Source organism: Dipodomys ordii, unplaced genomic scaffold (assembly GCF_000151885.1).
Source record: "Dipodomys ordii isolate 6190 unplaced genomic scaffold, Dord_2.0 Scaffold26, whole genome shotgun sequence".
Classification (NCBI taxonomy): Eukaryota; Metazoa; Chordata; class Mammalia; order Rodentia; family Heteromyidae; genus Dipodomys; species Dipodomys ordii.
Window position 1 is genome coordinate 4,579,584 of NW_012267242.1, and position 27,068 is coordinate 4,606,651.

Consider the following 27,068-nt stretch of genomic DNA (forward strand, 5'->3'; position numbering starts at 1 on the left):
AGGAAGGAAGGAAGGAAGGAAGGAAGGAAGGAAGGAAGGAAGGAAGGAAGAAAGGAATAACGGAAGGAAGGAAGGAAGGAAGGACAGAAGGAAAGAAAGAAAGAAAGAAAGAAAGAAAGAAAGAAGCAAGAAAGGAAGGAAGGAGGGAAGGAAGGAAGGAGGGAAGGAAGGAAAAAAGGAGGGAAGGAAAGAGAAAGAAAGAAAGAGAAAGAAGGAAGGAAGGAAAGAAGGAAAGAAGGAAGGAAGATAGATTCGCTATAAACTTTTACTTTCTTTGTATGTGTCAGTTGGTCATGGAGCTTGAACTGGGCCTGGGCAATGTCTCTTAGTTATTTTGTTCAAAGCTACTGCTCTACCACATGAGCCACAGCTCTACTTCATGACATTTTGGTGGCTAACTGGAAATAACTTCCCTTCCAGTCTGGCTTCAAACTACAATCCTCAGATCTCAGTCTCTCAAGTAGCTAGAGTGGCTATGATTTCATTGCATGGACATGAGTGAGTTTATAACGTACTCCCAATACTAAACAAAATTATCTTAGAGTGTTTTTATTTTCTTTTATTCCATTTTTGCAGTTATGAGATTTGAATGTATAGCCTCTCTTACACTTGCTAGGCAAACATTACAACACTGAGCCATAGATTCAGCTATTAGTTTTTCTTAAATATATAGATGATAATCAATTACTTTATCTGATTTCTCAAAAGGACTACCTATAATCCCCTCATCAAATAAACTTTATATTTAAATCAACATTAATCACCTGACATTAGTTATGTCTCTTGATTCGATTTCTATGTTTAGCTGTTCAGCGTTTATTTTTCTCTTTGATTCGTCAGGCAACTTTGGTCCTGAGAGATCCCAGACTTGGTTTCAGAGGAAAATTAGAAAAACGAAATGCATGACAGGTGATACGGACCTAAGCTGAAGAATGGCCCTTTTCTAACACCCTCCCCAGTGTAGTAAGTATCTAGTACAAAACCTCTGTCTAGAAAGACAGAGAAATGGAATTTGTGAAAAACAAAACAAAACAAAATCATCACAATTTTAATTCTTATCTCAGTGGCAAAATTAAATATTTTAGAGATTATTTCTTAATACATGAAGTTGGTAGAGCACTTGTCCTCTGACTTCTTTTTGGGGGGGAGAGGGTGCTATATTTTTCAGAAAAATCCAGATATTCTCCAACATTTCACAAGAATGTGACTATATCCATCAAAACCAATGCAAACATTTCCCAAATGAACATGAAACCCAATGGACAGATCTCTCACTTGGCTCAAGTAATTATTCTTTGTGAAATGAAAAATAGCCAATGCGTTCACCAAGAATGCTTTAATTAGAATGCAAAAGAAGTCAGGACATCCCTGGCTACAGCATATAATAGGAGTAATATAGAAAAAGGGGGCAGAGGTAGGTCAGGCCACTGGAATAAAAAGACACCACTGAATACTAATTACTATTGACCATCTTGAGTAAAAAAATCCACTTCACAACAGCAATTATAAGACCCAGGCAACATACGTCCACCTGCATCTGTCCTTGTGATTTAAGATTAAAGAATGGCTTCTAATTTCTCTATGAGACCATTTCAGTGACTGTGTTAACCAGTCAACATCAGACAGACTGATGTTGTCCTCTGTTCATTTTGAAAGACCTCAAAGTTGTGAATGATGTAGCTAATTGTGTGTTGAGAAAAAAGAGCGATTTTGAATCTGACTAGATAAATTATCTGTTCAAGTAGGCTATAGGACTATGTTAACTTTGTCAGACTAATTAGAAGCCCTGAAGTTGGTGGTCAGAATTCCCAGAAGAATTTTTCTTTTTGTTGTATCGCAAGCTACCATCCAAATTTTGCTCTTTTCCCTTACATAAATTTCCGTGATTTACACTTAACTTAAGCCTTTGCTTTTGACATTTGAATTCTTTTTAGTATTCCTAAGAGAACATCTTACTATTACTGTGATTTTTGTATGCCATCATAGCGATCTAATTAGTATAAATTCAGTTTTCTTTTGCTTGAGTATCTGGCTATTTGAATGCTCTTTCTTTAGCACATATCTTCATTTGGAAACAATTCAAAATATGTGCAATAAAATATTCACTGATTAATTTTATATTTAGTTCAAATAGTTAGCTCATTCACTTTAGTTAAAAGAATTATGTGAAGAATTTATTCTTTCTGAAATTAAAGGTAGATATGCTTAACAAAGTTAAATAGTTTTCACAATTACTAAATTCAAGCTAGTGTCAAAGCCATTTTCTTTTTTTAAGCTATTTTCTTTAGAATTAAAAATGAGTTAATATTATCCCTTGCTGAATGTTTCTAACAAGAACACAAACAAAAGAGAGCCAACTTAGGTGGTAAAGAAATAAATTATTAAATTTTAGACTTAGATTCTCTGTAAAATAATTATGATCTCTCTAAATTGCTATTTCTAAAGATTCTCTATAAAAATCATGCTCTTTTAGGGTTGAACCAAGTATCTAGAAATTAAGTGATCTTGGAGTAATTTTTTCTTTAGCTATTTAATTGTTTTTGTTTTTGATTTCTGTAGCTTTTGTCATGTTTGTAAGTTTATCTGATTTGGGGAAGGGGAGGGGAAGCATAGAAATGGTAGGACAAACAGTGAACCAATTCAGCAGTGATACTCACTAGACACTATGTTGGAAATGAACTATACAACTTGGGGGAAAGGGAAGATGGGAGGGGAGAAAACACCACTGTTCAAATGGAAATGTACTCAACACCTGACTTATGTAACTGTAACCGGCCTGTATATCACTTTTACAATAAAATTTAAAAAATAATCAGAATGGATTGGTTATTTAAAACCATCATAACTACAATATGGCATATAATATTCAAATTGAATACCATTACTCAACTCAAGTCATAACATTATCAGATGACATGCCATTACCTGAATGATATCTATGCTCTATTTTTCACCCACTGGTAATAATATCAGGTGTGTGTGGGTCTTTCAGAAGTGAAAAGGCAGAACTTTCTTGTGAAATAGACAAGAACTCTGTAGCTTCTGCATGGTTCGAGTGGGAAGAACGCTGTTTCTGAGGAAGCCAATTAGCACCAAGTCTGCTGGCACCTTGGTCTTAGGTCCCAGTCTCTAGATCTCCAAAGTATAAATTTCTGCTGTTAAAGAGACATCAGTCTATGGTATTTTATTATAACAGGAAGAACAGAATAAGAAATTATCCTTTACCTCAGTTAGTGAATTTCACATATAGTCATATATAGTCTTCTATTAATGTAAACTTTTTTTGATTAAGAACATATATATGAGAGTAATACCAAGAAATGTTATCATTTTAGGATATTGAATAAATTAAGAATTCTTTAAGAAAAATATATATATTAATAATCCTTTAACTTGGGTAATGGACACATTAAAATAAGAAAAACATAGTAAACCATACACAACTTGCCCCAGAATCTAGTGTCTTGCGCCTATAATCCTAGCTACCTGCGAGGCTGAGGTTAAGGAACTGCACTTCAAGGTCAGCCCAGGCAGGAAAATGCACAAGATCCTCTTCTCAACAAAGAGCTGGAAATTAAGATTTTAACCAAATCTGATTTTAGCATCCATAAAAGTTAATGAGAAAAATGTACGTCTATGGATGTACATATAACACATAAACAAAGAAAGGATAGCATGTGGGAGATATTCATATAGATGTATCTATGAATGGTATCTTTCCCCTCATATATACTCTACTTTCATCTTCTCTCAGGAAAATTTGCAACTGTCTTTCTAAGCAAGTCCTGAGAAAAAGCAAAGAGTATAAAAAAAATGTTTCCCTGGCAATATGCCTAGTATTGTAAGTAATTTCAGTTTAATCCTTCCTGAAGAAAAAAAAAATCTCTCAAATAACATATTTAAATCTTAGAGATTTCCAAACAGGCTTCAGTCATTCACTACTTCTGTGGGATGACAGCATCCTTTATGTCTCTATCAGACATAGTAACAGAAATTACTGTATGTTTTATTAAAAACCTATTTGTGTCTGTCTCTTTTTCTTTAATCTAAAACCCTAATTTAGTTGTTGTTCCCTTAGGTACAAAGTACACAGTTCATAATTCATTTGATATAAAATGTCACTTTAGATTCTTGCCCTTCTTTGATAAAATGAAAAAAAAAACCATGTACATTTCAATTTCCTCAATGCCAGAACTACCAGGAAGAACCCCCTGTTGTGCTTCTCAAAGACCTTCGTGTTAAATTAAACATCAAGATTCAGAAACTGTGGGGAGGAATATTTCTAAGACAGAGAGAACAAATACATTAGACAGAGGGAGACAGCAAATGCTTTTCTTACCAGTGAAGCATAACTCCCAAAGAGTGTCTTTGATCTTCAAATTAGTCCTCACTTATAATTTAGCATACCACCACTAGTCTGCTGTTTCCTTACATTTATTTTTCAAAGCAGGCAGTCGTTAAAATCACCAAGGAAATTTTTTTAAAAGTTAGATGTCTATGGGTGAGTCTAACTTTCATTTTGATGGTGATGATTTATGGAAATTTTGTACTTAATATTATACTTTATATTTTTTAAGCAAATAATTGAGCACCTACTTATGAGTCGGGTGTTCTCTGAGCATGCATGCACACACACACACACACAGACACATGCACACATTATCTTTTGCTCAAACTCATAAAGGAAGGTTCTATGATTATAAATGCCCCTTCTCAGATGAACAAATGAAGGCTTTGTTTTCAAGTTCACACTTTCCAGGCTCACACATTTGGTAAACGAACATGGACTGCAACAACAGAAAGTGCATTCGTTGGATTCTACAGTTTGACGGACACTGTGGTTAAGCTATCCACTATGTACAATGTGTAATATATTCTTGCTAGATTTTATAGAATCAACTATATCTACAACATTCAAGCCTTTTTCTGTGGGCAGGTCCCCAAAATCATATTTGATAAGAAGTTCTTCTGTCTGATGGACTGGAAAACACAGGTGGTCAATTCTGTGATCATTCCAGAAATTTCTCCCCATAGTTATACTATCAACAGTGTTGAATTCTAGAATAATTAGTTGGGAATGAATGTCCTTGCCAGACTATAGTTTTGTAGGTTTTTTTGTTTTTTAATGTAGTCAGGGAAAGTAGTTTTAATACAGGAAGAAAAAGATTTATTCATACATTCATTTCCATTCATTTTCACAAATACAGACATTTTTTTCCTGTTTCTTTTAAGGAAATGTTTGAAATTTTCCAAAGTCATACTGTACAACTCTGTCTCTTTACAAGAGTAGAAATTATATACAATCAGAAGTTCACCTCTATTCATTTCCTTTGAGACAGAGTATTAACAAAAGGTATTCAATTTCAATATTGTCCCACTGAGAGGACAACTCAGTAATTAACAATAATGACACCAGTGATACATATTAATATTCTGAGTAAATGTATTTCAACAAATTTTAATGATTTTTTTTCCATCCAACATCTGTACAAATCATCTACAGTAGAAAAGCAGATGTGAAAATCGAAATGTCCTATTGTGAGTCAAGAGAAGGAATGTAGGTTGTAAACCCGAAAGTCATTCAAGTACTAAATGGCCAGAAAGAAAACATTATCTGAGACATTCTGAAGCTCTTCTTCTGTGTAGTATAATACCAGGACGATTTTAAGAATTCTCTTCCTGTAGTACATAAGTGAGCGCAAAGGAAATTGGTCCAAATGAAATAAGGATACTGGATCTAACCAGCACCATCTTGCCACATGGTGGATGATAGAATGTTGAGTTTAACGGGCACCATTTTGTCTTCCTGGTAGAGGCAGAGAAGTTCCACCCTCAGGTAATGGGCGTGCCTGAGTTCCTAAAGGAAGGGGCAGGGACTTGGCAGATAGGATACTGGACCTGTCAGTCCTGTGCTTTGAACTCTTGAGAGACTCTTGAGTTTCCTGTGTCTCTGCCTGGTGACGCTGTCCCTGTTTAGGCCTGGATCCGCTCAGACACCATTATGCCATGTCTCATGTGCTGAGTCTTGTGTCTCCTGTCTTCTGTTTCTCCTCTGGTCAACATGGCATCCCACTTCAGCTATCCACTGGTGTTGATCTAATTTGTTTGGTATTGTTTTTCTGCTCTTTCTTTCCTCTCCTGCTCTCATGGCTCAGTTTTCTGACAGTATTAGGTGTATTCTAGGGGCTTCAAGTCTTTGTGACAGGAGTCCACCTGCAGTCACCAGTGTTCCAATAAAGACTCGTGATTCAACCTCTTAAATTGGGGCACCTCCATATCTTGCTGATTGAATTCCCATACAACATAACCACTCAGTGTCAAGGAAGTACCACACTAGAAAAGGATGGGTCGAACTGCTTGCTGTCTATGCAGGCTACACGATATTGCTTCTACTTAATGCTTCTTTATGAGGCTGTTCAAGTATATTTATTTTTATTGTAAAGATACTGTACAAAGGGGTTACAGTTACATGAGTAAGGTAATGAGTACTTTTCCTATGGAACATTGTTACCCCTCCTTTGTTTTTCCTCTTCCACCCCTTTCCTCCGCACTTCCCAAATTCCTCCCCCTCCCCAAGTTGTAAAGTTCATTTTCAACATAGTGTCTTGTATGTCTCATTGTTACAATTGTTCAAATATATTTAGTTAACTTTTTTTTCTCTCTCTCTCATTAGATTTGAAAGGAAGAGCATGGATACTGTAGCTGATTAAGGAAAGTACTCTAGTACCTTTGTAACAGATTTTCAACACTCAGAGTCTGGAAATTAGATTTGACACAATTGGCAAGCCACTTCTTAGATTTTGTTGACCAATAAGGACTAGAAATATACACTACCTCTGCTAAAACAGGCCAGCTGGAAAGCACGCCAAATGCAATGTAGAATTTCAGAACTAGGCTCCTGAAGTTGTTTTCTAGGTTTAAATATGGTTTCTAAGTTTGACTACTACATGATCTTAATGTGCTAGTTGGCAAGCCATGTAAAACCAAGGTAATAACCACACTTCTCTCATAGAGTTTGTTAGAATTAAAGGAGTTGGATTATGATGAACATATATTATATGCACATGAAAATGTCATAGTGGAACTAATTATTTTAAACAGTTAACAAATGCTAATTTTAAAAAGGAGAAAAATAACATCACTATATATTGAATGTTATTTTGGTTAAAGAAAAGTCTACATTAAAAAGATCTTTTCCATCAAATGAAAGATTACATCATCTTAATTATTCTCTTGGCAACTGATGACTCTATCAATCTACTCTGTGGACTTGTGTTTGTGAAATTCCTAGAAGGAAAAATAAAATTACCTCAGCTCTGAGATCTAACAGACAGAAAACCATGGATTTCAGGATAAAGATATAAACGACTTGATGAAACACATTTCAAAACCCCACAGAGGAGGTGTAGCCACAAGACGCTCATTAAAGGCAACTCCCTGAGGGAAGAGGCTCGGGCTTTGGTTCATGGAGTTCTTTACAACAGATGTTCTGTGAAGAAATCAGGGAGCAGCAGAAATGTTCTTGACAGCCTCCTTCCAGGAGGGCTGATTAGTGTTCCTCAGTGCATCACACATCAGGCCTGTTGCTTTCTGGTGCCACAGGTAGGGCTCAACATCTGGAATCTGGTCCTGACCCATTCAGGAAGACTGGGAAACATGACATCTTCCTCATACTTGGGCAGGTCTAGGAACCTTTGATAGAGCTTCTATATTTAATGATCTATGGGCCTTATTTACCCACTTTCCCTCATGCATTCTATATCCTAATTGGAATTGCAGAGTCAAGACCCTATCATATGATCATATGATATTTTTGCTCTGAGGGCTTATTGTTTGTTATTGTTGCACTGGGGATTGAACTCTACAGTCTTCTACCTGTTAGGCAAACCATTTACCTCGTAAGCCATACACTTAGTCCTTTTTATGTGTTTATTGAGGGTTTCAGTTGGGGCCTTGTATTTCTACTTGAGTTGGTCTTAGACCATAATCTTCTTACCTCTGCTTTCTGAAACTGCATGTGTGTACCTCCATGCTTAGCTTGTTTTAGAGATATGGTCTAACTTTACCTAGCCTAGCTTCTACCCATGCTCCTTCTAATTCTGTCTCCCAATAGCTGTAATTATAAGTACTACCACCCACAGCCAACCTTTGAGGGCATTTTAAAGACATACTTCAAACTTGTCATCTATCCAAATGGCTCTGTTGGAGGGTAGGGGCCACCAATTAATATCTAGATTACTTAGCCTAAATGTCAGAATTTCTGATCCTGTATGTGGAGGGTAGGAGCTCAAGCATCTGTATTTGGTGTAAGTTCTCAGGTAATCATGATGCTTCAGATCTGGGATCCCTCTGTGAAAATTATTGACCTGGTTTGAGTCTGCTGTGGTAGTGAGGAGAAATATGTATTAGTCAAATAAATTGCTTACATCAAACCAAATAATTAGTGCGAAAGTTACTGGCAAAAGTTTGAGTCTGCTGTGGTAGTGAGGAGAAATATGTGTTAGTCAAATAAATAGCTTATGTCAAACCAAATAATTAGTGTGAAAGCTACTGGCAAAAGTTTGGGTAGGTAATGGGACCTGAAACAAAAGAGAAATTCCTCAGAAGATTGCCAATTAAAGTGTCCTAAGGAACCCCTTCAGAAAATACTTCATAATTTTCGAACCTATTATTTCATTTCACATTAGGTTTGCTCCCTTGAGTTTTCATGTAGGGAGGGCTCAAAACACAGAGTCTCTGTTGACCGCCATGGTTCGAAATGATTTTTAAGCAGGCATGAACTCCCTGACTCCATTGATTTCCATTTCCCTCAGCCATCTTGTCGTTTAAACACTTGTTTTCATGTGGTGAAAATGCCAAAATCATAGAAGCGTAAATAACAAAAAGGTTCCACTGGCTTCTGCAAGAGAAAAATCTAGAGAAAGAGTTGTGTTGGGGCCTCAATGGGTTGAAGAGAGAAAATGGTATCAGCAGAATCTTGTCTCTCTCCTCTCAGGTCTCCTCTGATTCCACTCATGATAGCCGCAGATTTGGCAGGGAGGGGCTGGAGGAAGTGGCTGGCATTAGATGCAGGTCCAAATGCAGGGCGTGATATATGCTCTCTGCATTGTACTGCTTGACTGCTTTTCATTGGCTCAGATTGAAATATTTATCATTCCTGAAACAAACAAACAAGCGAGCAAACACAGAGGCACAAGGCCTGATTGTGGAATAGCACAGGATGCTAAGAGGAAAACTGGAACCCTCTAACCAAGAGATATGAGGGCATGTAAGGTTCAAAAATGGCACAAATGTACTATTACTCTCTTGGGATTTGATACAATCATTCCTCCTTTGATGAGAGTGTTATTTAAGAACCTGGGAGGTATCTGGACTCACACACAGTATGAAACTTTATCTCTACTCTTTCTATATCTAGGACACATCTATGACAGTTTGATTTATAAGTTAACAACAAACCACCATCCTTCATCACAGTTTCACAGATATAGACTCATTATTATAGAGACCTGAGAAATCAGCATTATGATCCTTTTTTAAATATTAAGCTTAGAACTCCACCTATTCACCAAAAAGAAGCACTCGATAGTGTCTCCTGAGCACATCTGAGTGCTAGATCACTGATCTTACACTTTGCAGCCATTCTTAAGGAAAATTGACCACCACAGGTGCTGTGGTACTGTAACAGTACCTCTGATGACTGAGAGGGTTCATAAGAGAACAGTAAGTGTGTATAGACTCTGCTGGACAAAATGACAAGGGTAGGAGATAGTATGAGACTTCAGCATGCAATTAAAAATTCATGAGTTGTTTATTTCTGGAAATTTCCATTGAATATCTTCAGATCAGAGTTGACCATGAGTAAATGGAAAGGTACCACCTGATTAGAGGAACATTATTAATTACCTAACGTGTGCCTAGAGTTATTAAGGTAAATAGTGAGAAGGAGAGCAAAACCCGCTATGATTGCCTCTTCTCCCACTGTGCATCCATTTACTCTTTCACTTGTATTTATATTCTAGTAGATAAGACACAATATAGATACGCTAAGCCAGGAATGGAAGCCCATACACATTCCAATGTGATCACTGAAGTGTGGGGAAAAGGACTGGCTTCATAAACTATGAATTAGATAATACATACTTGACAGCGTATGTACTTTGCACTCTCATTTTTTTCATAGGTTCCACAGCTACCTGCCCACCAAAGTTTTGCTTGTGCCAATTAATTAATAATAAGAATACTGTAGTGGTTACAATGGATATGCCCATGGGTGTCACAATCTGCTTTTCATGAAGTTTTCACAAGACTCCAGGTGTTCTTTATCCACTTGCAGGAGGACAACAGGGGATTTCCTCATGCTGCTGATTTTAAAAATGATTGGAAATATACCTTGAAGTATCTAAGCTATATTAAGGATTGTTATGATTTTTTATGAGTGTTTATACAGGGAGGTAAAATGCTTGTAGATTTTATTCAAGTCAAGTATTCATCTGTTGCTGCTCAAATAAAAAAAAGAGAAAAAGAAAAGAATAAGATATTATTTTTAAGAAATAATGCAAAAATTTCTTTAGGGCACTCTAAGAATTCAAATAAAACTTCAAGTTGCTTTCAAACTGCAGATCCAGTCAGATAGATTGGAGGGTTTTTTTTTTTTAAATAACCTTAAAGTAATAGATAAATCTTTCTTCTGAGATTAAAAAAAACCAGAAAAGAGAATTATACTTCTTATTCTTTTAAAAATATGATTTAAAAAGTATCAGTGAAGCTCAAAGAACAATACTGCCTTCCTGTCTTTGCTGGTAAAGTAGAAAAAAAAGGGATTTTAATTTAATTTTTTTATTCTCTTAGTCTTTTCTTGCCCCAGGATGTTCTAAAGATAGCATTTAATTGCAGGTGTGTGTGTGTGTGTGTGTGTGTATGTGTGTGTGTGTGTGTCTGAGTGAGCCACAGGAGAGTATGCAAATGAGCAAGGCTGGCAGCCTTTGCTGGAGGCTGGTTGAGTCCATGGTAAGCACACTTCAAAAGTTCCCTTCCGTCTTCTCGATGGCTTAGAAGTTAGTCCCTTTCTAAAGTGTGTGTGTTTTTTTTTTTAGAAGCAGGAAGTTCACTGTCAAGATGATGAATAAGAAAAGTAAAGCAAACTTTAGAAATTATAAAATAGATACCTATTGCTCTTTTTGGTTCATGATGTTCATGCACATACATACACAGAACAGGATAAATATCAATTCCACAAAGGTAAAGGTAAAAATAAAATCCATGAAAGACTTTGACAACGTGTTTAAAACAGTCATAACTGCTGTGGCTCTATTCTCAAATTTGGTAGTATGTGTCACACTAAATGGATTTGCCAGTGCTTTCAAAAGTCACTAGTTTATTAACAATTTAAATACTTTTTATTTGTTGAATCCACCTACTTGATTATCTTCAATGGGTTGACTTTTTTCCAAGGGAAAAATAGCAGCACATTTGGAAGATATACACAGAAGTAAAACATTATGCACAACGATTCTAAAGATTCATAGGAACTGGGTGTAATATAAATTGCATAGCTTTTAATATACCAAAGGTGAAGATGAACCATCTGTTTCAGTGGCTGATGGTGGTTGTTTTAAAGAATATTGTTCCAGAGTATCCTATATCACTATGCTGGCTTTTACATTATAAAAAGCTGTTAATCTCATGTTCCTTGTACCCTCTGCATAAAGTCATATACCATCTTAGCCCATTGTTTATTTCAATTTCAAACATAAAGTTATATTCCTTTATTTCCATTCCTTTATACCCTTGCAATTTTTTAGATATACCATGCTGATTAAATCAAAGAAGACCCAGAGCAGATGAACCAACCACACAAAACATGTGGTGGGCTCTAGATTTGCAAAGGATAAGAACAATCCGGTTGTAGAGAAGGACTAAATTGATTTGTAGAGAGAGCCTTTGCTATTCAGATACAGGTTAGCAGAAAGGGAGACAATAAGAGAATGTTGGACTCCATAGCTTGTACATGGCAGCTGATAAACCAAAACCTGACTGCCAAGGAATGGGAGCAGAGGGCTACAGAAGAATATAAAAGTCAAAAGGATCAAGGAATGAGGAAATACCGATAGGACAGCAAATCTTTAGCATCAGAACCCAAAAGGAAACAGACAGGAGACACTCCAATCACAAAGCCACTCAATGCTCAGTATTGAGCCCAAGACCAAGCTCTGTAAAGGGGAAGATGGCACAACATGCCAGAGATCGGCTAAAGTTCTGATCCCAGGTAGCACACCTGTGCTATGTGTTCTGTTCTTGGCCACATTTCTTTCTTTTTTATTAAATAAACTTTTCTATCATCCTTACTGACTTTCACATCTTCTCTTGCCAAAGGCAAAGACCGAGGTTGAGTCACTGCCCTAATCTTTCTGGTAATATATTTGATGCATTGCGTGGGAAGTGAGGGATTAAGTATGTCTTTTTCTGATTTGGGTTTGTTACATGATTATGATTCCACTAAGCAGAGACTTCAAAAGTTATAGAAGTAGTTTCTAGCACTCAGCATGGTGGAAGAAGAAAGGTGTTCCCAGGAGAGCACAAGTGTGTGTCTGCACTTCATTCTTTTCACTATATGCCTGGTTTGTGAGTCCAGAACTCAACATTGTGAGATGATTGTGAAACCAAACCTCTCCAGGTGGCCAAGGTGCTATCGGCAGTCCATTCCTTTGAGGTCCTAGAAGTATTGCTAAATTTCAAAAGAGAAAAGTGGGCTGGCAATGTGGTTCAGTGGTAGAGTGCTTGCCTAGCATGCATGAAGCCCTGGGTTCGATTCCTCAGTCCCACATAAACAGAAAAAGCTGGATGTGGTGCTGTGGCTCAAGTTGTAGGTGTTAATCTTGAGCAAAATGAAGCTCAGAGACAATGCCCAGGCCCTGAGTTCAAGTCCCAAGACTAGTAAAAAAAAGTCAAATAAATTAAACTCTTCTCTTTTGAGAGAGGGGATAAAGAGGGAGAGAGATACTCTGTCCTTTAAAAATGGAAGAAGAAAGGTAAATTCACTTGAGGATGTCACAGATTTGGGTCCAATCAACTAACGGGACACAGTCAGAGATGTATCTATCTTTCTGTCTGTCTGTCTTTCAAGGCAGAGTGGTTCAATACTGAGCCTAAGAGAACTTAATAGCATTGTCTTGCCCTCTAATGGAGACAGAGATTAGGGGCTGGATCTTACTGCCCTCTTCAACTCCTTTTCTTAAATACTAGACACTTTGTTCACTAGTGATTTTTAACTGATTTTCCAGTTAAGTAAAGATTTCCTATTTCTTTGGTAATGTATAGAGATGGAGAGTTAATTACTTTTCCGTTCAAGGACAGCATTCTATATCCACCAGTAGAATTACACACGGAGGAAAAGTTAGCTTTATTTTCCAAAAAAATTTATGTTATTCGTGCTTTGCCCTGTAATTTTGTAACCTAATTAAATTTCACTTAAAGTGATGAAAATAATAGAAACTTGTTTCCACAAAAATTAATGGCTTTGTAAAACTTAAAAATTATGACTTAATAAAAAATGCTGTCAAAATAGTGTGAGAAAAATAATGAAGTTGGTGGGGACATTATAAAAACCTAGAAAGATTCTGTAATTAGGTGCTTTCTTAATGATCTTTAATTTTTTTGTTCTCCTTTTAAGGAACTTTGAAAGTGGGAGTAATCAACTATATATTAGAGGTGTGATTATTTTTTTTTGTAGTAAGGATGCTAGACTTAAAGATAACAAGATACCACCATAAAGCACAACTTGGCCTTATAATATTTTTAAGTTGAAAATGGTGGTTAAAGCAATTAATTACACACACACAGGTGGCTTTATGTTATTTGTATCTATACTGTAAAGGCAATCATGGCAGGACCAAGATAAAGTAATTTTAAGTTGAATTCAACTCAGAAAAATGATTATCTAAGTAAAAGATATGAGGACACAAGAAAATTCTCAAGAATAGTTCCTAAGTTGTAACTATCACAAAATATTCTAGTTATTTCTGTATTTACCAGTTATTCTGAACTAGTCAGTAGTCCTATCAAAATAAACAAACAAAATAGTTCTTATCCTTACAGCTTGTAATTATAAGTAGAAATCTGAATAGCCAAGCTCTGCTTATGAGAATTAACTAAATTTAATTTTGAAACTCACTCACATATAAAAAGTACTCATAACATTCCTTCAAGTATCAAATTATAAACATTGTAAACAAGATTATATTGATACAAATTTCTTTATGTTTATACTGAGATAAAATGTCAATATTAATTTTCCTATTAGGAAAGATTTTAACATCTTTCCTTCAAGTAAAAATTCAGTAAACTCTTCCTCCCTCCCTCCTTTCCTCCTCCTTTTCTTCCTTCCTTCCTTCCCTCCTTCCCTCCTTCCTCCTTTCTGCTCTCTTTCTTTATTTCTTTCCCTCCCTCCCTCCCTCTCTCCTCTTTCTTTCCTTCCTTCTTCCTTCCTTCCTTCTTTATCTTTCTTTTTTTCTTTCTTTCTTTCTTTCTTTCTTTTCTTTCTTTCTCTGCTGGTTATGGGATTTTTAAGGCTTGAACTCAGGGGCTGGGACTTGTCCTTGAGCTCTTTTGCTCAAGGCTAGTGTTCTGCCCCTGGAGTCACAGCTTCACTTCCATCTTTTTGTTTTGTGTGAGTGCTAAATTGGCGATAGTCTCATGGAGTTTCCTTCCTGTACTGACTTTAAGCATAAATCCTCAGATCTCAGCTTATGGAGTAGCTAGGATTGCAGGAGTGGGCTACCAGCACCCAACTCCATTATTGTTTTTATTTTTGATGATATTGTTCCTCTGTTGGAAACTCATTGCTAAGCCTGGAAGTAGTGAGAAGTGGGTGAAGAGGTAGGGCCTGGGGGAAGTAATTGTGTTATCAAAGACATTGATTTTAGAAGGGATTCATTTAGTTCTGGGTAACCCTAGTTTGTTGACCCGAGAGAAGAGGTTGTACTAGAAGCAACAATGGCCCCTCCCCCTTCTCAGGCTTCCTATTTGGCTATGTGATCTCTCTCTCTCATTTTCATGCCAAGATGCCATCTACTTTGACATAGCAGTAACACCCTCACAAGGCCTAAAGCAGATGTCAATGCCGTTTCCTAGGGTCTAAGAATAGATTATTTATAAAATATCCAGCCTTAGGGATTTTGTTAAGACCACAGAAAATGGACCAAACCGGTAGGAAAATACAACAAAGCATTTAACAAGCACTAAATATTTATCACCCTAAGACACTGTGCTAAACACCTTAAATAGACTGTTATTAAATTCTCCAGACAATCTTGTAGACCAGAATTGTCATTGAGCCTTTGTTCTGTGTGAACAGTCAGATTTAGTTATACTTGTGGATTCCAGCACACTGTCTCAGTTAGTAAAAGAGGGTAATTTAAACCCATGCTTCAAGGACTCATATGTCCGTTATTTATATAACTGTCACTAAGTTCTAATTCCTAATAGTTTTCACTCCCTTTCAATGTCTAAGCTAGTAAAGGTACAGGGATAGAAGAGAGTCAAAAACATCATTTAAGACAAACCATTCACATTCCATTTCCCCTTTCCATTTTCCATGTTCTAAGAAAAGAGTTTTGAAAATACACAGGTTCCTTAAGGCTAGTATTTCTTATGAAGCTTGCAAACTAACAATTCTCATCCATTTAAAGATAGAAATCACAAATCATTTACTGTCAGAGAAGAGATGGATTGTTGACAAACTAGGCTAGCTCTGAGTTCTTTCCACTGTTACATTAAAGAAGTTTAGAAAAAGATAAATAGAAGAAAATGATTCCTTTTGGAAATAAGTATAAAACTTTCATAAAATATCTGTTTCTAGCTCGTCAGTATAGAATTTGTCACTAATCATTTTAAACTATGCCCTTTTATGCTGCTTCTGTCTCTTTTCCCTTTCTGAGTAGTTCTTTGATGTAACAAAGACAGTTTCAGACAAGATTTCAGTTCATCTGGAAAAAAAAAAGGTTTAAGTCTGGAGGCAAAATGCAGTGTATTTAAAATTTATATACTCTATAATGCCTTTGTTCTGAACTTGAAGATCTTGCAAAACTTCTAAGCTTCCTTGCCTGCCTCCTCTAAGCTCATTTGTTCTTTTCTTTGCTTATTATCATGCAAATATAACTTGAAATTGTGGATCCATCATTTAACTACATGCAGAGTCATGACTGACCCTTTCTGATCAACTGCCAATCCATACAGGTTTGACTGATAAAAGAGCCAATTAGATTTAAGTAAATTAAGGGACAGCACCAATGTCAACCACTTATTAAACCGAATGCTGAATTCCATGCATACCAAACAGTAATGCACTGAGCCCCATTAAGCCTTGAAATCCTAACCCCATTAGTAACTCCAGACCTTAAAGGGGTAAAGGCCATAGGAAAGTTTCATATTTATGGATTAACATTTGGATTCCGTTTTTATTTTTTTAATTCTTTTCCTAGAACTCTTGAACCTGCACCATAATGCTATTCAAGAGCTCAGACTAAATATATTTTTCGTTTCTAAGGGTATCTTAGCGCTAACTATGAGCATTGTTATTACACACAAGTAAAAATGGAGTGATCATAAACATATACTGAGTGAGGGAAGAAAGTACTGTTACTGCAAATAAAAGATGCTCTTTATGTCCTTTAAATCTCAACAGTGAGTGTTGGAAATAAAAAGTGTATGCTATTTGGGATTTGCCACTATCATTCTATAAGGTAAATTAGCATTAGCACATCTCACTTAGTTTAATTCCTATGTTAATATAACGAGTTTATGATATGCTTTAATTAATTAATTAGTTAAATTTCTTTCTGCCAGTACAGGGGCTTTGAATCAGGACCTGGGTTCTGTCCCTTAGCTTTGTTGCTCAAGGCTGTTACTCTACCACTTGAGCCACAGTTCTACTTCTGGGTTTTTGCTAATTAATTACAGACAAGAGTCTCCAATCGGAATGACTTTGAATTGCAATTCTCAGATCTCAGCCTCTTTAGAGGCAGGGTGACAGGCATGAACTGCTGGCATTTGGCCTCACCAAATGTTTTACATAAATTGTTTTCTCTTCAGAAGAAAAGATAGCTACTAGTAAAGGAGACATTTCATAGCCATACCACGAAAAGATGAAGTATTGTGGGAAGATTCTTCATACCATTTTCCCTAACTTCTCCTTTCCTGTGTTCATCTGAGACAAAGCAACTGTTGTAGAGGAGAAAATAAAATCAAAGAGTGATAAGTTAAGAAAACTTGAGTACATGTCTCTACTCTAAAACTCTCATCCTCCTGATAGTCTGGGCTGCAATTTATTTATAGGTCCTTAGCACTTCTACAACATACAGAGAGGGTGACAGTTTGTGAGGCTGATTATAGTAGATGGTTGCTCAGGCAGAGATGAAGCCTGAACAGGCCTGAGTTCTGATAAGCTTATGGTATAGAACTGGTAATTAAGGTCTGTTGACTGATTTATTCATTCACTAACTATTCATTCTGTGACCAGCATGTGTCAGGCTTAGTCTAGGCACTGAAGATAAAGATATGAATAAGATACCATTTTTGTTGTGTAGGATCTAAGAAGCAGAGATTGTGATGGTCAAATTAATTTCAATGCATTGTACCTTGGGATACAAAGTACAATGTTTGATGAGAGATGACTTGGCTAGTAGAGTGATTTCTAAGTTGAAATCTAAAAGCAGAGATGTACTTGGCCAGGTCAAATGAGTTTAAAGAGAGCTTTTGACACACATTTGATAGTAAACTTTGGAAAAAAGAATATAAATATAAATATATATATATATATATATATAATTTTTTCCCAAACCTTCTAGTGTTATGTTTTTAATCTGAAAAGAAAACATGGCTAAAGGTGTTATTACACATTTTGTAGTATCTAGCATCAAAAGAAAGACAAAAAGGAACTCAACATTGACATGTCAAAAACATCTAACACTGAAATCAGGAAATGGCAATAATGATAACAATGCAAATCTAATGGAATAGTAAATAGCACATAGAACCTTCTCTCTCCATAACTGGTTCACTTTTGTGTACTGGTTCATTTATTATTCATTTCAGTATGAAACTCAGTTCACTGGCCAAAGGCATGGAAGATTTCTTTAATAACTCTCAGTTCTAATTTAATTCTACTTAAACACACATATTCTAGTGAATGCCACATGCTTTTCAGCATGATTTTTATGTGTAAATCAGGATAATATGTTTTCAGTTCATTAAGTAAAAGGAAGCATGAACTAAAACCTATTTAATCAATGAGGTATCACCTTTAAACTGCCACAAGGTCATAAAAAAGATAATTTCAAAGCTATAAGATTCCTAATTGTAATCAACAACAATCCAATGATAAAAAAGTATGTCCTAATGGCTGTAATAAAGTTGAGAAAATCTCTGTCTTAAAAACATTGGCTTCTTATTTGGGTAAAGAGCTTTCTCCCAAAGTCTAGATTTCTGAATATGATTAATGAATGATTACATTGAGCTCAAAGTTGCATAGCAGAGCCTCAAAATCACGTCACAGTAAGCAACAACAGCGTGAGGATGAAAATGACCCTTAAGTAAGTGTACCCTCTTCTGCTATAAAATACAAACTTCAGTTTCTCCCTGTTGCATATTTCCTCATGTACGTGTTGAGTTAACAATAAAAGCTTGTTATTCATATAGTTTTTCTATAACTGAGGCAGCATCCTATAAAAGACAAAATAGTAAACCACGCCTTCTTAAATACAAGGACAAAGACAAATTAGCTCTATTTTATGAAAAAGAGTATAACTGTGGTAAATTATAAATGATCTAAATCAGTGTCAATTATATGAAGTAAAATAAGTCAGGCTCAGATAGACAAAGTGGACTCATTGTGGATCCAGGTTTTCTCTTATATGTGGAAGTGAGATCTAAATTATACATTTATTTATTTATTTATTTATGAACATATAGGATATATGCATATACACATGGACATATTAATTCAAAAATGGTTTATGCAGGAAAGGACTCCTATGGTGTAACTCCTTTGAATAACTTTCAATTCAATGAATACCAAGAAGCTGGAGCATGAGTTGTGGGGAAGTTGAAGTCAAGGAGAGGGGGGTAGACAAGTGGAGAGAGGAAGAGTTGGGCAAATGCAGTTATAATGTCCGATGTATGCATGCGAAAATGAAACTAGGAAAATTGAGGGGATAGGTGGAGGAGAGTGAAGAAAGGGGTGACATTGAACAAGATGCATTGTAGTCACAAACTAACGTGGACTGAAACCATTTTGTAGAACTGCTTAATGAAAATAAAAAAAAATAAAAATAAAACATAAATAAATCAGGGTCAAAACCATAGTAAATACAGAGCTTGTTCAATCTTCCACATGTGTCGTTAAGAACATGTTACTCTTGAAATGGGAGGGCAGGGATGGTAGGGGAAAAACAAAGCAGGAGGCAACAATGCTTGATAAGAAATGTACTCATTACCTTGCTCATGTCATTGCAACCCCTCTGTACGGTATTTTCACAATAAAAAAAAACTTCTTAAAAAAAGAACATGTTACTATGTAACTCCAAATATCCATGAAAAACACTGATTCTATTCTTATTTTTGAAGGATTGGCTCCTCCCCACCACCCTGTTTTCCCAGGTGCATACAGATACCAGGCAAGCCACCAAAGATGTGTGCAGACTGCCCGACACAGGCAGGACAATCTCACTAATCAAACTAAGCCTGCCTGCAAACATTCCATCGTGCACTCAACTGAAAAGCCCCCACCCCCTAGACCTAGTGGCTTTTTCATTAACCTCTGCCTCCTTGCTCAGACTTCATATAAACCCAGCTCCTGTCCACCTCTTTGTACAGTCTCCAAGCCCATGGGCAGGCTGTGCCCCTGGCTGCTCTATCTCAATAAACAGTCTTCGCTTGTGGAAGATATGTTTGGCCTGTTTCCTTCCATTTTCCTAACATCTGGTGCTGAACCCCAAAAGAGGAGAAATGCCAGGAATAACTGGGTCCCCTCCACCTGCCCCGTATCATCTCTCATCAAGCCTTTTTCCTTCACTCTCTTTCCAAGGCCTTTCTCCAGAGGAGCACAGAACCCCTTGTACCTCTTCCTCCTCTAGCTTCCTCCTGTCAATCCCTCTCTTCTGTCCCCAGACTCCCAATTTCCAGGCAGGAGGCTCTTTGCCTTTGATGATGCCAAGCCTCATCCAAAAGCCTTCAGGACAAGGTAACCAGTCTTGGTTCATGGTGGAGGCACCCAGACAGACCAGGGTACTCTGAAAAGTCCCCTACCTCCTGTCTGAGGAGTCCCCAGAAACTCCAGGCGTCTCCCGGCTTTGCTGACCCCCTGATGCTTTTAAATTAGGACCTTGGGGATGCGCTCTCCTAATTATTGGGGCCTGTTCATTTGCCTTCCCAAGGCACTGGGGATGCCTGAAGCAGTGGGGCAGGTCACTCCATAGTTCTACCAAACTATCTCCCAGAGACACCCCATGGGCTTGCCCACTGTCTAATCTTAAGATTCTTGGGCTGATTGATTTGGAGTCAAAGAAAACTGACTTGTCTACTGTCATTTAAAAAATGGCTGCCACTGGCCTGAATTAGGGACCTTCAATTTTATTTGAACAATTCTCTCCAACACAATGGCAAGAGGTCTGAGGTACTCTACACCCAAGCCCTCCTCTACCTCTGCTCCAGAAGCCTCCCTACTCTGTTCATTCTGTTCTGCTTAAGTCCTCTAGAACCTCCACTTGAGAGCCCCCCTCCTGCTCTGCAGCCTTGCTCACCAATTCCTTCTCTGCCAGAAGCCTCCTTGCCATCTCCTTTAGAAAGGTAACTTTCCTTATCTTGTAGCAGCTCAATCTGTCTCTCTTCCCTCTTCCTTTCTCTCTGTCTCTGTCTTTCTCTCTCTCTCTTTCTCTCTTTGATGGCATCCAGACTGGAGATCCTTTTCTTCTTCTTTGCTCTTGTAACTACATTCTTGCTCTCTGTCCTTGGTCCAGATTTCTCTAAGCTAAAACTATCTGTCCTCTAAGCAAATTTCCTCTGTAGATCTTTGCCCCTGTCCCTCCTAGACAGGAGTCTGCTGTGTTACTGACACAAGGTGGGGGTGGGTGTAAGCCTTCAAAGATAAAGTAATAACAGCTCTGCATAAACTCCAAAAGCTACAGCAGGATCCCCCAAGCTCCCCAAACTAAACCACTTAATGAGACCTCCTCTGAGCTGCTTTTTGTTCCACAAAACTTCCCCTAATGGGTGGGACCTTACACAATCTATACTGCCTTTTCCATCCCTCTAAGCAAGACCTTCTCTCTTTAACTCCACAGAACAGACATTCATATTCCATAACACACCAGTCCTCAGGAAAGTTAGAGAGCTAACAAAACCCTTCAGAAAAATGTAACCCAACTAACCCTGGAGCTCAAACAAGACTAAGTTAGACTTTTTCCCCAGCACTTTTCCAAATGTGCACCCCTCCCTGTAAACCTTGCCAAATAAGCCCCTTTGAACTCATACATTTCCCAACCCCCTTCTCTGGCTAATACACCTTCCTGCCTTCTAGACCTTCCTCTGGGTCTTTCACTAATCTATCACAGACAGTGGCTGGCTGGCTAACACAATGGGGCCAGCTTCTCTTTTACTTCTCTCTCCTTTTCCCACCTCAAAATCCCATAATAAAAACAAACTAGTCCTTTTTTTTTGCCTTTGGGACTCAGACAATAATCCAAACCTTTTCTCCTTCTTGCGTCTACTTACTTCAGAATCTGGATTCTTAATTTCTCCTTCAAGGCAAACTTTACTCTAGAGACTGCTAAAGGCCTCCTGAAAAAACCCCCTCCTTCCTTCAGTTCTCTCTACAGACCCTGGAAGCTGACACCTTGGAAGAGACAAAGGCCACACAGTGGAATTTTCTGCAACCTCTACTCTTCTACCAAGCTTACCATCTTCACCTCTGTAGTTGTTCAAATGTCAATTCATTACCAACATTGTTTAAATGTTTTCTGCTCTTGTCATCAATGTTTGTTTAAGCATGAAGATTCTGTTAAATTCTCTTTGTTGTTGGAAGAAGTTAAAGTGCTTCTGCCTTATTGTATCTTGAGTTTTCCCTGTTTTGCTTGGTGTTGTCTGTTTTTCTAGCATTGACCACGTGCTTCCATTGTACAGTGGGCAAAAATATCTTTTGCCACTGGAATTCCAAAAAACAGCCAATTTTTATTTTTGTAAAACCTAAGTGCACCTTAAAATTTTTGTGAATGTGTGTGTGTATGTGAGTGTGTGAGAGAGAACATGCTCAATGTAATCTCATTTTACATAAAAACTGTCATTATGGAGTAAAAAGTAATCTTTTCCTATTTTTAGGTACTGATACTCCCTGAAATTATTTGCTCCTTGACTGCAGTTGTAAATCTTAGTCAATGGAGTTAATTATAAAGTGTGCTTCTCATTAAAAGGAAAAATTTTTAATCAATGGAAGTAGTAAAAAAAAAATGTGACCCAGCCCCCCTCCTAACCAGCTGTGATGGAGAAAATCAGTAAGGATAAATGTAAAGAAAGAGGAACACTACTAAAGAAAGCCTTGGGAGAGGAATTGAGGGAACAAAAAATAGCTTCCTTTGGATAAGAAAGGATTTGAGAAGTAAGAATGGTTTTAAATGTTTGTTCCAAAGTGGAAAGACAAACCTAAGAAGGTTTAAGATGAGATGGTATGAGTCTTAAAAGATAGAGCTTATGAGTAAAGTTAGTAAAGTTGGTATGTAATTAAGTTGGCTATAATTTATATAAGATCAGTATTAATAAAACCAGCACCTCATTCTTTATGTCCATCTATGAGAGTAATTGTGCACTAATAAGTTTGTTACACAAAAGTAAGTGGCAACTGAAGTTCATTTAAGTGTTTATGTTAAGGTCCTTCAAATAAAAATTTTGTTTAACATCTGTTTCCCAAATATGTAAAACTGTCTTGGATTCAAAGCTGACAATGGTTTCAATCTTAATTAGTATCCTAAAGTACTATGTTTAGTTAATCATTAAGTAGATTGTTTAATCAGTTGCTATTTTAAAATTGTCATGTTTACTGAGTTTGTCATGAGAGATTTCATGCTCTGCAACATTTAGTCAGACCCACATGGGGATAAATAACTCTTACAAGTATTTATTGGTTAGACTTAACTTCTATTAACAAGTTCCATGTAAACTCTGCTTAACATCTATTTCTATTTATCTCCTTGTTGCTTCCTTTTGAGTAGAAGAACTGTTGACAAAGGCTCATTTGATCTGAGGTCGAAGCCAGCCCAAGAATAACCAGCACGATTCTGGAAGTAGTGCTCTAGCTGAAAGTGGAAGAGTGCTAGCCTTGAGCAAAAGAGCTCAGGGACAGTGCCCAGGCCCTGAGTTCAAGCCTGGTGACTGACAAAAGAGATCGCAGCAAGAAGCACACACCCCTGGGAAAATGCTCGTCCTGGTGACAAGAATCAATCCAGTGGCAGTTGGAAAATACTGTGCCGAATCCTAAATGGCATTACATTGTGTTTTCAAAATTAATGAGAGCAGGGTGGTCAAAAGAAAATAGTTAATAACCATGCCTATCTAATGTCCATGCCTGTCTACCTGCTAATTAGACAGGAACTTACATTCTTCCCTTTTTTACCTGCTAGTTCTATTGATAGTGAGTCTTGGGCAGCTTGCCTTGGCACCTTCCTGGGTGCCATGCATTTCTATAATCCAATCATCTATCAGCTTCTCCTACTGGGGCATTTACCACTCCAATCCAGCCCCAGCTTCTGATGACTGCTTATTTTTTACCAGTCCACCATGCTCTCTCCTACCTAGTTGCCAGAAGCCCTAGACACTAACCTTTCTGCCTCCAGTTCAGTTACATGGAAATTCCTGCTTCCTTATAATAGGCTATAACTGGGGTTATGTTCCAAGTGAAACTTTTCTGGCTTTGACCAGGGTGTATTTTCCTGTGTCATTCATATCAACCAGTCCTGCCACCTTGTCAGCCTTTTGCGTGATCTCATCTTTTTCCAAAGTTTCTCTTTAACAGGATAACAGCCCTCTCTGAGGATACTACCTGGGAGCAGGTCAAGGCCATCCTATTACTGCAGGTGAACCAGAGGCTTTGCTTAAATTGTCCTGCCCTGCCTTGCTGAGGGTAGAGCTGGACCCTGAAGACCTCAGCCCCAGGGACTCCTCAACACCCTATGTCAGCATGAAGTAGCCAGAATGGCAACCATCAACCTCTTTTCCTAGTCTCCCCGCTTGGCAAAATTTTTTTTATGTAATCTAAAGAGCTTATATGAAGGCCTTGACACTCCCCCTGGCCCATTCTTTCCATGTATCCAAAGATGGAATAGGAAGGATTGACCGCCACCCTGTTTTTCCAGGTGCATACAGATACCAAGCAAGCTACCAAAGGTATGTGCAGACTGCCTGGCACAGGCAGGACAATCTCACTAATCTAACTAAGCATGCCTGCAAACATTCCATTGTGGACCCAACCAAAAAGCCCTCCCCTTCCTAGACCTAATAGCTTTTTCATCAACCTCTGCCTCCTTGCTCAGATGTCACAAAACCCAGTTGCTGTCCTACCTCTTTGCATAGTCTCCAAGCCTGCGGGAAGGCTGTGCTTCCCACGGCTGTGTCTCAATAAACAGTCCTCACCAACCGAAGATTGAGTGGCCTGTTTCTTTCCTCTCTCTTCCATTTTCCTAACAATTCCTAACTATGAATAAAAGACATTGTATACAAAGATTTAGAGGGATAGCAAGTTTCTATCACTTCCAGCAAGTGGGTTAGAGTACAAAGATATATTTGCCCATACATTTTTTTTCTTTGTGGATCTGATTTATTTTGTGATTTGGTCTCAATTTTAACAGAAGCACCAATAAAATTCTAATTCCAGTATTTTTATTATTCATCATGAAATACAACACTAACTCATGTTGGTAAGTCCCAAATGTGTCTTTCCAGTATTTTATCATTATTATTTTGGCAATGCAAGGTTTTGAATACAAGGTTTTTCCCTTGCTAGGCTGGTACTGTACCTCTCATGCCACACTTTCAGTGCTGTTTTTGTTGATTAATATAGTGACAGGGTCTGGCAAACTTTTCTGCTGAGGCTGGCTTTTAATTACTCCTGCTCTCAGCTTTACAGGTAGCTAGGATTATATGTGCAAGCCACTGTAAGTGTAAGCCATCACAAGTGTAAGCCCAGAAAAATCATTCTCTTTTTAAACAATATAACTTCTGTATTCAAATGCGCTAGTACATCCATTCAGTAATACAGTGCCATGAAAGGTACCACCAGTGTATGGTCTGCAGGCTATCACTGGTTATAAGTAGCTCTTTTGAGGGTAAAGAGTTTCTATGCGAATTGTGCCTGAGTGTTTTTTTTCCCCTAGTAATAGGTCCTTTGCTGTTCTTTATCTCTTTGTGAATAGAGAGAGACCTATTACCAACTTTGCTACTCACAAGATCATGGCGTTCTCCCTGTGTCTAGAGCACACTGGTTCCTGCAATTGGTGAAAAAGTAGGTATTGAGGATGTGCAGTCCTTCTTGAGTATTTCCAGAAACTGCATTCCTAAACACACGTACAGTGGAGAATCACGCTTCATTATTTTAAGGCAGGTTTTGCTTTTCCATTCTCCTGGGAGGGAGATGTTCTTCTCAGTATTGAGCTCCCAGAAACACTTAGGTTAAGGCTGGAGTTGATTGTAGATCATAGTAAGGCTAATTATAGTACTTTTGAATTAGGTCAGATTTTCAGAGAAATATTTAAATGAAAACATCCAAACTACACTTCTTGTCACATATGAAAGCAGTACTGCAGAAGAGAAATCAGTGTCATCAGTAGACGGCAAACTTGGAGGTGTTCATCTGGTGTGGCTTGTAGTTTTCATGACTTGCACTCATTTCCTTACTTATGTAACCATAACCCCTTTGTACATCACCTTCACAACTAATAAAAAAAAAAAGAATCCTGCAGGACAAAATTAAAGCTTGCCTTTAAAACACACACCTTTTGGAGTCTAAGTCGTCTCAAGCAAGTGACACCTTAAACAAAATGAATTTTTCCAATCTACTTAACATAGAAAGCCAGAAATCTATGTGTCTCTCTCACACACACACACACACATACACACACACACACACACACACACACACACAGAGTACAAAATGGAAGCAGTCTCAAGGAAACAATAAAAGATGATTAGTGCATCTCGATCACAGGAAACAACCTAACAACCAGAAGTGCCATGAATGTCAGAGTTCTAAAAGAAATGAATTCCAGCACTAAACAAGGGGTTAAATGTGAGAGAGCCCACACATGTGGTCGACTTACCCCCTGGAGGCATCGCTAGTGTTGTGGGATCACTGGTCAAGCTGCCTTGGCTATTGGAAGCATTCACTTGGATGGTGTAGTTAGTAAAGGGAACCAACTCATCAGTGAGCACCCAAACGTTGGTCTCCTTAGTACTGTGCATGATTTTTGTGCCTCTCACCAGGGTGTAGTTATTACCTGCTGATTTAAAAAGGAAATGGTTAAAATTAGCACAGGTGTAAGAGTTCTTTCTTCCTATGATTTGGATGTTTTTTTTGGGGTTCCTGATGGACTACACTGTGAAAAACAGTAAGAACACCACTCTAAGAGGCCTTGTATGGTCTCTCATCACTATGAATAATTTGTAGGGCCAGGTTTTAGGGTTCACATCAGTTGCACAGAAGGCCGAGATTGGGAGGATCATGGATTAAGTCCAGCCTAGCAAAAAGTTAGAGACCCCCATCTGAACAAGCAAGTTAGCCATAGTAACAAATGCTATAGCTACAGCTATGTAGGAGGGGTAAGTAGGGGTACCTTGGTCCAAGGCAGGCCCTCACTAAAATCCTGAGACCCTACCTGAAAAATAGCTGAAGTAAATATGAGCTTAAGGCATAGTACAGGTGGAATAGTGCTTGTCAAATAAGCAGTAGGCCCTGGGTTCCAAGGCCAGTACCACCAATATATTTAAATCCTTTAGTTTGCTACCTGTTAAGCAAAATGAAACAAGAGTCA

General features: G+C 37.7%; 1 protein-coding gene across 1 annotated transcript in view; it reads right to left on the minus strand.

Annotated features, from left to right (window-relative positions):
* Positions 1-27,068, minus strand: part of Ush2a (Usher syndrome 2A (autosomal recessive, mild)) — a 640,567-nt gene that overhangs the window by 238,946 nt on the left and 374,553 nt on the right. The window contains exon 37 of the mRNA XM_013015154.1: positions 26,358-26,537. Coding sequence (XP_012870608.1) covers positions 26,358-26,537 — 180 coding nt within the window. The remainder of the gene's footprint in view (positions 1-26,357; positions 26,538-27,068) is intronic.